At 41.5% G+C, this 13,547-nt stretch overlaps 1 protein-coding gene and 1 long non-coding RNA gene across 18 annotated transcripts in view; one reads left to right on the plus strand and one right to left on the minus strand.

Moving 5' to 3' along the window:
• The window catches only part of EYA3 (EYA transcriptional coactivator and phosphatase 3), a 107,378-nt gene that overhangs the window by 54,522 nt on the left and 39,309 nt on the right, over positions 1–13,547 (plus strand). For 11 of the 17 annotated variants that reach the window (XM_002716084.5, XM_070078983.1, XM_051856782.2 and 8 more), the window contains 2 exons: positions 1,514–1,650; positions 9,732–9,869. In XM_002716084.5, coding sequence (XP_002716130.3) covers positions 1,514–1,650; positions 9,732–9,869 — 275 coding nt within the window. The remainder of the gene's footprint in view (positions 1–1,513; positions 1,651–9,731; positions 9,870–13,547) is intronic. The other 6 variants (XM_051856785.2, XM_051856786.2, XM_070078985.1 and 3 more) reach the window with 1 other exon arrangement.
• LOC138850700 (uncharacterized) lies at positions 1,017–11,920 on the minus strand. Its single transcript, XR_011390818.1, has 3 exons — positions 11,781–11,920; positions 10,868–10,983; positions 1,017–1,240 (listed from the first exon to the last, which is right to left on the minus strand). It is a non-coding gene; the product is annotated as an uncharacterized lncRNA (long non-coding RNA).

Here is a 13,547-nt window from a genome sequence, read left to right on the forward strand (position 1 = left end):
AAACCGGCACCCATATGGGATGTCGGCACTGCAGGCAGCAGCCTCACCCACTATGCCCAATACTAGCCCCTATAATCACTTTGTTAACTAGACCTCCATTTTCAGTTTCTCCTCCTTTGAATCCGTTTTACAAAATATGAGAAATTAATTGTTATTTAAGAATAGTCTGATCTTGTTACTCTCTTAACAGTAATTTCAGTGGCTCCCAGTTCTTTTAGATTTGTCTGATCCCTTTTTGCCTAGCATTCAGTGTCTTTGCTATCTTTTCTTTCCTCAGTTCATTACTTACTTTCTCTTGGTATATTTCCCTTCACACCATCTATGCTTCTTGGAGGCTGAAGCCTTGCTCTGTTGGCCGAGAATACCCTTTCTTTCCCATTTCTGTATACCCTTTCTGCTTATTTCACACGCCATTTTGTAGCTTTCCTTTATTTTCTTCTTTCCTCAACACTGAAAAATAAAACTTTTCTGCCTTCTAAAATAACTCCTGCTCCCTGTATTTTGTTGTGATGACTCATGTGGTATTTATAGCCCTTTTTTTCAAAGTATGATATAATTCACCAAATAAAATAACTAGTCTCTAAAAATTCAGTGCAACAGCACAGATGAACTGACCAGATCAGCTAATCAGTATACAGTCCCAAGGGGTTACCTGATGGCCTCAAATCGCTAGCTCTCCCTGATGTGGTTGGTATCAGTGAGTGGCAGTGTGCTCTGACTTAAATATCAGCAGGGAGGTGAGTCCTGTCTAGGATTTATTCATTTATTAGTTACCCTGGCTCCTGTTTGGTAGGTTTAATATTGGGGCTCACTGCCTGTTTTCTGATTCGATTGCTTGCATTTTCTCCTCTAGCCTCATCCCTTTTTCTGGATCTCAGCTTTCCTCTCAGAACTTGAGTTTGGCCCAGGGACTTGGATAGGTAGTGAGAACCAATTGCAGTCCTATTCTGTACAGTTTTCTGATATTTTAGGGTTTTATTCTATATATAGTAGACAAAAGGACATAAGCTCCTTACTTTTTTTTTTAAAGATTTATTTTATTTATTTGAAAGAGTTACAGAGAGAGGTAGAGACAGAGAGGTCTTCCATCCACTGGTTCACTCCCCAGATGGCTGCAATGGCCAGAGCTGCGCTGATCCGAAGCCGGGAACCAGGAGCTTCTTCCAGGTCTCCCACGTGGGTGCAGGGGCCCAAGGACTTGGGCCATCTTCTTACTGCTCTCCCAGGCCATAACAAAGAGCTGGATTGGAAGAGGAGCAGATGGGACTTGAACTGGCACCTATATGGGATGCTGGCGCTTCAGGCCAGGACTTTAATCTGCTGCGCCACAGCACCGACCCTGAGCTCCTTACATTTCACATAGAGCCTTGCATGTAGCACACCACAAATGTTTGTAGAGCCTGAAAGGAGATAGGGGTTCTACTTTGTGATCATAATAGAAACATTTTACATGGAAGATTAGTGTCCTTGTTGCTGATTCTTTGCTGTTATTTACTTTCTTGAATTTTTCTAGACCTTATGCACATATCCTCTCAGTTCCTGTTTCGGAAACTGCTTACCCTGGGCAGACTCAGTACCAGACACTGCAGCAGTCTCAACCCTATGCTGTCTACCCTCAGGCAACACAAACATACGGACTACCTCCTTTTGGTAAGGCAGCCTATTGTAAGCTGTTTCTAAGAATGTTGAATTCATACCTAGAATCTTCTGTCTTTTTCCAGAAAGGAAAGGTGGCTGATTAGGAAGCTGAAGGATACATTGTTCTTCATAGAGCATTTGCTGAGTTACAGTGTGTTGAAATTGACCAATTTCTAACATTACGCTTGATGCATGTGATATAAAATCGGGGTTTTTCAATATTCATGTGTTATCCCCGAAAGTCAGCTCTTTCCAAAGTATTAAGTCTTGACTCTGAAACTTACTTAGTATCTTTGGCAAACTGAGGAATTACTGTTGACTTGAACTTAACAACCTTGTATACATGGTTGGATGAGCATAATAAACATACTTTGAGTTAGTCAATTTCTTGCTGAAGCAGGTAGTTAATATCCTAATAGAGTTTGCCTCCGTGTGTGTGTGTGTGTGTGTGTGTGTACGTGTACGTACATAGATGTGCACACTGATTTCTCCTCCCCCCTCCTCCTTCCCTTACCTGAAACTGATAAAATTTCTGGTGAACCAAAGAGTCATCTTAGGATGGGTGAAATCCCCAATTTTCTGTAACCTAATCCTGTTCATAAGGAATTCTTATTGGTTTTAAGTATCTTGACATGATCTGTAATTAGAGTGGTTTACAGTGTGAGGTTCTTTGGGTACATGGTATCTCACTAGTTTTCTGTGTGTAATAAATTGAGAGATATGTATAGTAAGCTTTGTTGCCCCTTCTCTGCTTTCCTAGAACTGGTGTCAGAAAACTGAGAGAATATAGAATTATTTTAAAATATGCAATGTTAATAAAATTATATATTTTTATTTAAACAAGGTAGGAATTAGAAAAATTTTTGAATAGATTGCCACAAAATTCAATTCTGGGTGTATTAATGTTGTCTGCTTTGGGTTTCTATATTCCTATTTCTCCTGGCACATTTGGTGAGTCTTTTATGATAGTAAAAGTTTATGATAGTAACAGTTTCCTTACTTTAGGTTGTTAGCATTCTTTAACTACTGGTAACTACCAAAAACAAAAATTGGGGTTATATTTAATGATAGTAATAGTTGATAACTATGAGGGAAGGGAAACTCAAATTCCCCATTTGTACATCCACGCCTCTGTGCCTGTTAGTATCAGCCAGTGTACTGCAGTCTTTTAACCATTCAAGACTGAATAATCCTTTTGGAAGGAAAACCTTCTCTGAATATCTTTGTGTGTTTTTCTTTTTGTGGCTACTAAAGCAAATTTTTCAGGAGTTGGCTGGCTAATCATAGGTTACCAATTGTTTTCACTTTTTTTTAACATCTATTTCAATTTTTATTTATTGTTAGTAAGTGTAAACCCTTTATAGTGTTGTTAATCAGTTTGTCAGTCTGCTATTGAATATTAAATAATATGCTTATTACCTCTGAACTCATTTTATGGGATATCTAACATAATGCCCTGGCAATGTGGATTTTGTGGTATCTTATGATTGTTTCATTTCCCTTGTATTAAAAAAGAAAGCTCTGTAGGATAAATAGATCTCTGTTAAAAACAGCATTTCTGTTAGAAAGATACTTTGGTAATAAAAACCTCAGTCTATTTTTGTCTAATATTTGAGGGCAAGAGAGACTTTTTTTAGTAAATTCTTCTATCAGTAATTCATAGAAAAAGATCATCATTAGCGTAATTTGACTTTGTCATATATGAGACCTACTAGAGAGAGATTTAGATTCAAATGATATGAACAATAGATATGGCATATTCTCAGATTTTACCAGAGAAATTTAAGAGATGTTTGCAATGCTTTCAAAGGTGACTGTATTTTTTAAAACCATTTTCTTTTGTCTTAACACTTGGCCTTTTTATTTATTTGTTTGTGTTTTTTTTTGTAACCAATTAAATATCAGAAAACACTTAATTTCTTTCTTTTGGAATCAAGATTTTGGTACATTTTGTTATGTTAATACTGCCTATTTTTGTATTACCTAGCCTGTTATTTCAGATACAATTAGAGCTTGGAACACATCATTACAATAACATTATCTTCTATTTATTGAGTGGTTATCATAGCAAGCACTATGCTAAGAATAAGTACTTCACACTTAATATTATTGTCTCATTTAATTCTCAGAACAATTATAAGAGTAGTGTGTAGGGGGCCGATGTTGTGGCTTAACAGATAAAGCTGCCACCAGTGATGCTGGCATCACACATGGGTACCTGTTCGAGTCCCAGCTGCCCCACTTCTGATCCAGTTCCCTGCTAATTGACTGGGGAAAGCAGCAGAAGATGGTCCAAGTACTTGGGTGTCTGCTACCCATGTGGGAGACATAGACTCCTGTCGTAGCCCAGCTCTGGTCATTGTGGCCATCTGGGGAGTGAACCAGCAGATAGAAGATCTCTGTTTCACCCTCTCTAACTCTGCCTCTCTCAAAAGAAAAAAAAAAAAGTATATAGCATTATCATTTTTTAAACTTTTATTTAACAAATATAAATTTCCAAAGTACAGTTTATGGATTACAGTGGCTTTCCCCCCCCATAACCTCCCTCCCACCCGCAACCCTCCCATCTCCTGCTCCCTCTCCCATTCCAGTCACATCAAGATTCATTTTCAATTATCTTTATATACAGAAGATCAATTTAGTATATATTAAGTAAAGATTTTAGCATTATCATTTTTAATAGATGAAGAATCAGAGACTTAGTTAAATCGCTAGCCTAGGGACATATACTTAGTAATGCCAGGCATAAGAATTGAATCCAGTTCTGTTTAGTTCCAGAGGTCCTCATAAATTTAGGTCTTTATCAAAAAGGTGGTTTGAGTTTTTTTTTTTTTTTTTTTTTTTTTTGACAGGCAGAGTGGACAGTGAGAGAGAGAGACAGAGAGAGAAAGGTCTTCCTTTGCCGTTGGTTCACCCTCCAATGGCCGCCGCTGCAGCCGGCGCACCGCGCTGATCCGATGGCAGGAGCCAGGAGCCAGGTGCTTTTCCTGGTCTCCCATGGGGTGCAGGGCCCAAGCACCTGGGCCATCCTCCACTGCACTCCCTGGCCATAGCAGAGAGCTGGCCTGGAAGAGGGGCAACCGGGACAGAATCCGGCGCCCCGACCGGGACTAGAACCCGGTGTGCCGGCGCCGCAAGGTGGAGGATTAGCCTATTGAGCCACGGCGCCGGCCCAGGTGGTTTGAGTTTTAAATTAAAAACCTTCCCCCTCTTGGAGAAAGAAGAAAAAGCTAGAAGAAATTTGCAAAGGCTATGTTATGAGTGATCTTTAAAAGTAAAGGAATATCAGTCATATTTTCCATGCGAGGTAGGGTGGCAGAAGGGGGTTAGAGGTTTAATTTCTAGTGATCTGAAGGATTAGGTGAGGGAAAGGATCCTTATCTGTTTTTAGGGGTCATAAAAATATGCCCTTAGCTGCCACTGATCAGATTTATTTTAAAAGAACTTTAATGTGAGATTGAAGATTTGGCAAAATATATTAAGAACCTAAGGATGTTGATTCCCTTTTCCTCAGTAATTTTACTTATGGTAATTCTTCCTATGGAACTATTTAGAGATACGTTAAAAAATTTATTAACCAGAATATTTACTGCAGCATTACTTATAGTAGGGGAAAAGGGAAGCAGCCTACATATTAGATCAAAAGATGTGTGTTAAATGGCAGTGTACCCATAGAATTGAAAACTTTGTAGCCATTATAAATTGTGTTAGAGTCTTGAGCAAATAGTATTATTCATTGAAAAAAGCAATATGTAAAACTGAAAACACAATATATAATACCAACTTAGTGCTTTTTAAAAATATGTGCACGGGACCAGCACTGTGGCATAATGGGTTAAGCCGCTGCCTACAATGCTGGCAGCCCATATGGGCACTGGTTCGAGAGCTGGCTGCTCTGGTTCTAATCCAGCTCCCTGCTAATTGACCTGGGAAAGCAACAGAAGATGGCCCAAGTAGTTAGACCCCTGTACCCACATGGGAGATCTGGTTGAAGCTCCTGGCTCCTGGCTTCAGCCTGACCCAGCCCCGGCCATTGTGGCCTTTTGGGAAGTGAACCAGTGGATGGAAGATCTCTCTATCTTTCCTACTCTTTCTCTATCTGTAACTCTGCCTTTAAAATAAATAAATATCACAATATATATGTATGTGCACAGAGAATAATTTGGAAGAAAGAATGTGGATTTTAACAGTACTGAAGGCACTGCAGATTTGATCTTAGTTACCACAGATTTGTACAAAACAAGGAGACAGTTCCAATATGAACAAGTTTCAGTTACCATAGTCGCATGCAGAAGAAATTAACAGCCTGTGTTTTCTTTGTGGTAAGAATGTATGATTTTTTTTCTTTGTACTTCCTATATTTTCCTAATTTTCTATAATAAATATCTTCTTTTATAAATGGGAAAAATACTGAAATTTAGCTACAGTGTACTGTTAAGTCAACAAACCAAGACATATCCCTTTTTCTAGGATTGGTATGCATTTCTATTTCTAATCCAACTAATCTAAAGATCCACTACTCTGGTTAGTGTGGGTTGTGGCTAACCAACAGAAGCGCTTGTACTGAGAAACTTTGGTAGAGTTTATTTTATGATCCCACCTGGGACATAAGAAGGATAGACTTCCTTTCCCATTGGTAGGCCAACAGTTGCTCCACAGCAGGCTCTGGGTGCTTAAGAGTACTAGAAGCTTTGCAGTTGTAGGCAGAAAGTAATGCACTAAGAGTTTAGAAACCAGGGTTTGATTTTCTCTTTTGCTATAGAAGTAGTACAGTGGAGTCAGAGCATTTGATCATGACATCTATTATCTGGAATTCTGGGAAGTGTGCTTTTAGGAGAAGATATTTACGTGCCTAAAGAGCAAGCCACAATGATGCTAGTGGAAGTGTCCATATTGCCTTTTTTATTTATTTATTTATTTATTTATTTATTTATTTGACAGGCAGAGTGGACAGTGAGAAAGAGAGACAGAGAGAAAGGTCTTCCTTTTTCTGTTGATTCATCCCCCAATGGCCACTGCGGCCGGCACACCGCACCGATCTGAAGCCCAGAGCCAGGTGCCTCTCCTGGTCTCCCATACGGGTGCAGAGCCCTAGGACTTGGGCCATCCTCCACTGCATTCCCGGGCCAGATCAGAGAGCTGGACAGGAAGCGGAGCCACCGGGACAGAATCCGGCACCCCGACCGGGACTAGAACCCAGTGTGCCAGCGCCGCAGGCGGAGGATTAGCCAAGTGAGCCGCGGCGCCGGCCCATATTGCCTTTTATTCCTGTGTTCCTCCTAAAATAATAATTATCAAATACCTGCTTTGCATTTCTTGCCAGACATTCAAAAGTAGCCATCCTCCTACTTGTCTTGGACATTTGTGCCCTAATTTTTTACCTTAAATACGGATCAATTTTTTATTTGTTTATTTATTTAAATTTATTTTTATTTATTTGTTTGTTTATTTTTGCCGTGCAGAGTTAGACAGTGAGAGAGAGACAGAGAGAAAGGTCTTCTTTCTGTTGGTTCACTCCCCTAATGGCCACTACGGCTGGCACTGCACTGATCCAAAGCCAGGAGCCGGGTACTTCTTCCCGGTCTCCCATGCAGATACAGGGACCCAAGCACTCAGGCCATCCTGCACTGCCCTCCCAGGCCACGGCAGAGAACTGGACTGGAAGAGGAGCAACCGGGACTAGAACCTGAGGTGCCGGCGCTGCAGACGGAGGATTAGCCAAGTGAGCCTAGGCACCGGCAAGAAGGACCAGTTTGTAGATACTTTACAGTTTGAAACTTTCAGAAAATATGTTAAATAAGACTAGCAAATGCTTTCTCAGTTGACTATTGTTATTAATAAGGTATTATTTCAGTATAGTGAAATAAACATTCACAAATCCAATACCTCAGGGTTTAAAACTTACTTGGGAAAAGGAATCACATTGATTATAATAAATTTAGACATTGTGACATTTAAATGACAGTTTTCTTACCAAAAAATGTGATATACTACCACTAAGAATGATGGCACTGATGTGCACATTTCACATCATAAATAATTAAAACAAGACATTCCCAAATCTTTTATTTTGTTGAAAATCAAACATAGCAAGGACCTTAGCTCTGATTAACCTGGACAAGACATTTAAATGATCATGAACTAACGGGAAGGGATAACCTCATAATTCATGTTGGAGATGTTAGAGATGATACTGTTCCTCCTTTTGTGTGGTTAATAACAAAAGACTATGACATTTTCTTTTTTAATGCATTAAGAGTTTGGGACAAAGCAGTTATTATGTCCCATTGTCAAGATCTTAAGATTTTCACATCTCTGTTACTGTTCTTAAATTTACGTAATAAATTTGACAAATCTGAGTTGCACTGCTGTGTCTTGGTGCCCTGGTGAAGCAGAGGTCCTCATTACCAAAGGATTGCACTTTGTATTGTGCATGTTGATTGACTAGAAATTCCTTATCAAATTAGAAGTAGAATTAACGTTGAATTTGAAGCCCTGGTTATTAACGTTTAGATTGATTTAGTACAATGGAATGTGTTTGTTGCACTTTCTTAGATCAGATTCTCTTCTTAGCTACACTGATCCAAACAACCATAGCTATTCACAACACAGTAAACAAGTGGGTATTCCATATATGTGCTTTGCATAGCTTAATTATGCGCATAGTATTTCCCTTATAAAAATATGCTTAAGCTGTCACAAAAATAAAGCTTTGTTTATAGCTTCCTGGTGTATTGCAAATTATAAGGGAGGTACAGCCAGAGATGGGAGATTATCAAGAAGTGATATTTCACAGAGAAGAAACAGGTATAAAAACAACTGTTATTGGCCGGCGCCACGGCTCACTAGGCTAATCCTCTGCCTGTGGTGCCGGCACCCCGGGTTCTAGCCCCGGTTGCTCCTCTTCCAGTTCAGCTCTCTGCTCTGGCCCGGGAAGGCAGTAGAGGATGGCCCAAGTGCTTGGGCCCTGCACCCGCATGGGAGACCAGGAGGAGCACCCCGCTCTTGGCTTTGGATCCGCACGACGTGGCGGCCATTTGGGGGGTGAACCAACAGAAGGAAGACCTTTCTCTCTGTCTCTCTCACTGTCTAACTCTGTCTGTCAAAAAAAAAAAAAAAAAAAGGAAAGAAAAGAACAACTATTATTGAGCCTATTTGATACAAATATGTTTTCACACAGCACAATAGCTCTGCAGGTAACTCTGTGATATGTGTAGTACAGCACTGTGTTGATCTTTTATAACAGTAAATCTCAGAAAACCTTAATGTGTGTTCACTATTTCTTCCCTGCTAAGAAGACAAGAAAGAATATGAATATACTATCTGTGAGATAGATTTATAGGTTCTTTCATGGAAAGATGCCTCTCAGAGGTATTTTCTAGAAAAGCAAATTAATAAACAGTATGTGTAGCATGATCCCATTTTTATTAAAAAGAAGATGATCCATACATGCATAAAAGAAATCTAGGTAACTCTTCTGTACACTGTCAATAGTGCTTAAGTCTGACTGTTGGAATTATGCATGACTTCATTTTTAAGTTGTGTATTTCCAAAATGTTTTTAATTTGTAAAAATAAGCCTGTCTTCCTTAATCAGAAGAAACAAAGGTAACAACAATAATCAGTGTAAGATAACTGAAGTATTTAGTACATTTTAGAAAAAATTTGCTTGTTTAATGGGTAAGTGAATTTTAAATATTATGAGAATGTCTCCCACCTTGACAATTCAGATAAATGTTTTTTATCACTGCACATGAATGTCAGGCACTCTTTATGACAAATAGTCCAGTTGGGTGTCAGCAGCTCATTCTCTGAACCCTGCTCAGTTCTCCGCAGCCCTTGAAGTGACCTTACACACATACCACTGTTGGGATTTTGACAAGATTTTGTTTTCATTGCCCCATCCCCTAATTCTTTGAAAGTGTATTTGCTTGGGGTATATTATTGATGGGAGACTCAGTAATTTTCTCTTGCAAGCAAATTTGCAATGTTTTAAGATTTCAATTTTGAAACTACTGGCTGATATTTGAAAGCATAACTCTGCTCCTCAGTCCCAGTGTGTTGTTTGTAATTGGTCCAATTTATCTGATTCAGGTGCATTGTGGCCAGGTATGAAACCTGAAAGTGGTTTAATTCAGACTCCATCTCCAAGTCAACACAGTGTTCTTACCTGCACTACAGGGCTAACCACAAGCCAGCCAAGCCCAGCACATTATTCTTATCCCATTCAAGGTAAATAGGCATGGTTGTGTGTGTGTGTTTTTAAATTGTTCGTTTTTAATCTACCTGTATCTCAAAATAAACCGGGTGATATAGGAGCTCTGTCTTCTAAAATAGAAGGGGTGATATTTGCATTTCTGCATGCTTTTTGTGTTAGGTAAAATAGACCCAGAGGTGTGGCTTATAAGTAATTTAGCCTTTGAATGTGAGCAGCTCAATAAAATTGAAAGCTTTCCTTTTGCATGTTGGTGTCCAAAAAGCCCCTCTAATTTGGTTCTGGTCTGATCTGAGTGGCATTTTGCCCTATGTCTGAAGACGCCATGGTTCAGAATCTTGCTGACTCCCTAACAGTGAATTGTCAGAGTGGAATGCGTGTTGCGTGCTGCTTCCTTGCTATGGCTTTGTCACACCTATACCCCGTTTACTACTTGCATTTCTTTTGATCAATAAGTTTGTTCTTGTTTCTATTTCAGGATGAAAAGCATAGCATTAAACATAAACTTTGTAAAACAACCTTAACTTCCTGAGTTTTTCCTCTGAAAGGTTAGAATTTGACAGGACTTTTAAGAAAGAAGACAACTTAGGCCGGCGCCGCGGCTCACTAGGCTAATCCTCCGCCTTGCGGCACCAGCACACCGGGTTCTAGTCCCTGTCGGGGTGCCGGATTCTGTCCCGGTTGCCCCTCTTCCAGGCCAGCTCTCTGCTGTGGCCCGGGAAGGCAGTGGAGGATGGCCCAAGTGCTTGGGCCCTGCACCCCATGGGAGACCAGGAGAAGCACCTGGCTCCTGCCTTCGGATCAGCGCGATGCGCTGGCCGCGGCGGCCATTGGAGGGTGAACCAACGGCAAAAGGAAGACCTTTCTCTCTTTCTCTCTCTCTCACTGTCCACTCTGCCTGTCAAAACATCCTGTTGTTACTGAGTCTCTCCTTTTCTTATTTTCCCTTCTTTCTTTGTCCTCTCCTGCTTCTTTCCTTCTAAAATGGGAACAAAGTATGAGGGAAAAAACTTACTTAATGCTGTGTCTTCTCCACCAATCCCTTTTCATTTTTATAGTGTTTTTCTGGGTTGATAGGTCCCAAAAGGCAAGTCAAGTTCCAGGGGTCCCTCCTATACAGATACAGCTGGGCTGTGAAAGAAATGCAATGATTCTCTTGTTATTAGCCCTCTGCCAAGGGTTACAACCTGTCCTCTGCACCCCTCTACCTCATTCCTCTGCAGTTGTATCCTGAATTTGAGGAAATGATGGCTATACCTACTTCTTTCCTTGTATACCTACTTCTCTCCTTTGGGTCTGTAAGGACCCTTTGCTTTAGAAGCATCATGAAAATATTTTTTACAAGTCACTAACCACCATTCTTAGCTTATTATCTAAGAATACATGTTCTCTTTAAGTCAGTTAACTTGGTTTCCTCCATTTTGCTGTTTAGGATAATTGCCGATCCTCATTAAGTACTTACTGTGCTTTTAGCATTGTCCTAAGCAGTAGGTAGGTGTTAGTTACATAATCTTCACAACAACCTAATGAAGGAAGTTGATAGAAACCATTTTACTGATGTGGGACCTGAGGGACAAAAAGCCAAGTAACTTATCCTAACTCACTAAGTTAGTAAACAATTAATTCAGCATTTGAAATAGACATTCTGACCCCAGGACATAATTGTAGCAACTCTCCCATATTTGAGAATCTGTGCTAACAAAGTCCAAATCCTTTTTTTCTTCCCCTTTTCTTCTTGACCTATTGGTCCATTTTGTTGTCCATTAGCACTTTAGCACAGAGTAGAAATTAAGGCAGAAATTAACCATCAAGTTACTGATTTTTGCTATTTATTCTGAAGAAAAATTTTATAGAAAAACAGTTGACTAACATGATACATGAGTATTACTGCTGGATTTGAATTACCTGGGTTTGCTACCAACACTCACCTTGCCTTGACACTCCGTTTCCTTTAACAAGGGTAGTAACTCAGCTTCCAGGGCTGCTTCCTTATCCTTGTGTATTGATTTTATAAACTGGTCAAACAGCAGCACCCGTTCTTCCCACTCCCAAGCATGATGCAATTGGCAGCAACCCATCTTTCCTGGAGAAGTTAGAGAAATTATCTAAAAGCAAATTCCACTTCTGGGGTTTTGTTTTTTAAACTGTCAATCTTATATTTTTTTAAGATTTATTTATTTATTTGAAAGGCAGAGTTACACAGAGAGAGAGGTCTTCCATCTGATAGTTCACTCCCCAGATGGCTGCAACGGCCGGAGCTGCACTGCTCCAAAGCCAGGAACCAGGAGCTTCCTCCGGGTCTCCCACGCGGGTGCAGGGGCCCAAGGACTTGTGCCATCTTCTACTGCTTTCCCAGGCCATAGCAGAGAGCTGATCAGAAGTGGAGCAGCCGGTCTCGAACCAGCGCCCATATGGGATGCCGGCGCTTCAGGCCAGGGCGTTAATCCACTTCGCCATAGCGCCAGTCCCTTGTTTTGTTTTTTTGACAGGCAGAGTTAGTGAGAGAGAGAGACAGACAGACAGAAAGGTCTTCCTTTTTTTCCGTTGGTTCACCCCCCAAATGACCATCACGGCTGGCGCACTGTGTGGATCCGAATCCAGGAGAAAGATGCCTCCCCCTCATCTCCCATGCGGGTGCAGGGCCCAAGTGGACAGTGAGAGAGAGAGAGAGACAGAGAGAAAGGTCTTCCTTTGCCGTTGGTTCACCCTCCAATGGCTGCCGCGGCCGGCGCGCTGCGCTGATCCGAAGGCAGGAGCCAGGTGCTTCTCCTGGTCTCCCATGCGGGTGCAGGGCCCAAGCACTTGGGCCATCCTCCACTGCACTCCCGGGCCACAGCAGAGAGCTGGCCTGGAAGAGGGGCAACCGGGACAGAATCCGGCGCCCCGACCGGGACTAGAACCGACCGGGACTAGAACCCGGCGTGCTGGCGCCGCTAGGTGGAGGATTAGCCTAGTGAGCCGCGGCGCTGGCCCGTCCTACAAGTATTTCTTAAACATCATCTACTTACTGTATGCCAGAATTTTGATAGATACCAGAGACGATAGATAACAATATTCTGCCTTCATGAAGCTTGCAGACTAGTAGAAGAGAATAGAAAACAAGATAGAAATAAATAACAAGGCCGGCGCCGTGGCTCAATAGGCTAATCCTCCGCCTTGCGGTGCCAGCACACCGGGTTCTAGTCCCGGTCGGGGCGCCGGATTCTGTCCCGGTTGCTCCTCTTCCAGGCCAGCTCTCTGCTATGGCCCGGGAGTGCAGTGGAGGATGGCCCAAGTCCTTGGGGCCCTGCACCCGCATGGGAGACCAGGAAAAGCACCTGGCTCCTGGCTTTGGATCAGCGCGATGCGCCGGCCGCAGCGCGCTGGCCGCGGCGGCCATTGGAGGGTGAACCAACGGCAAAAGGAAGACTTCTCTCTCTCTCTCTCTCACTGTCCACTCTGCCCGTCAAATAAATAAATAAATAATAAATAAATAACTGAGAAGTTCTCTGAAAGAAAAAAATATATTGCTACAGTTAGGAAAATAAGAAGATTTATAATAGAGGACAGAGATAGCCTGCCCAGGGAAGTGAGACATGCTGAGGAGGGCATCATGCCAGGAAGGGGAGAGAGGCAGGGAGAACAGCTTCACAAGAATGATAAAAAGCTTGTGTTGTTTTGAATAAGTCAAAGAAAGCCAGTCTGAGCAAAAAAGG

The sequence above is a fragment of the Oryctolagus cuniculus genome, chromosome 7 (assembly GCF_964237555.1).
Source record: "Oryctolagus cuniculus chromosome 7, mOryCun1.1, whole genome shotgun sequence".
Lineage (NCBI taxonomy): Eukaryota > Metazoa > Chordata > Mammalia > Lagomorpha > Leporidae > Oryctolagus > Oryctolagus cuniculus.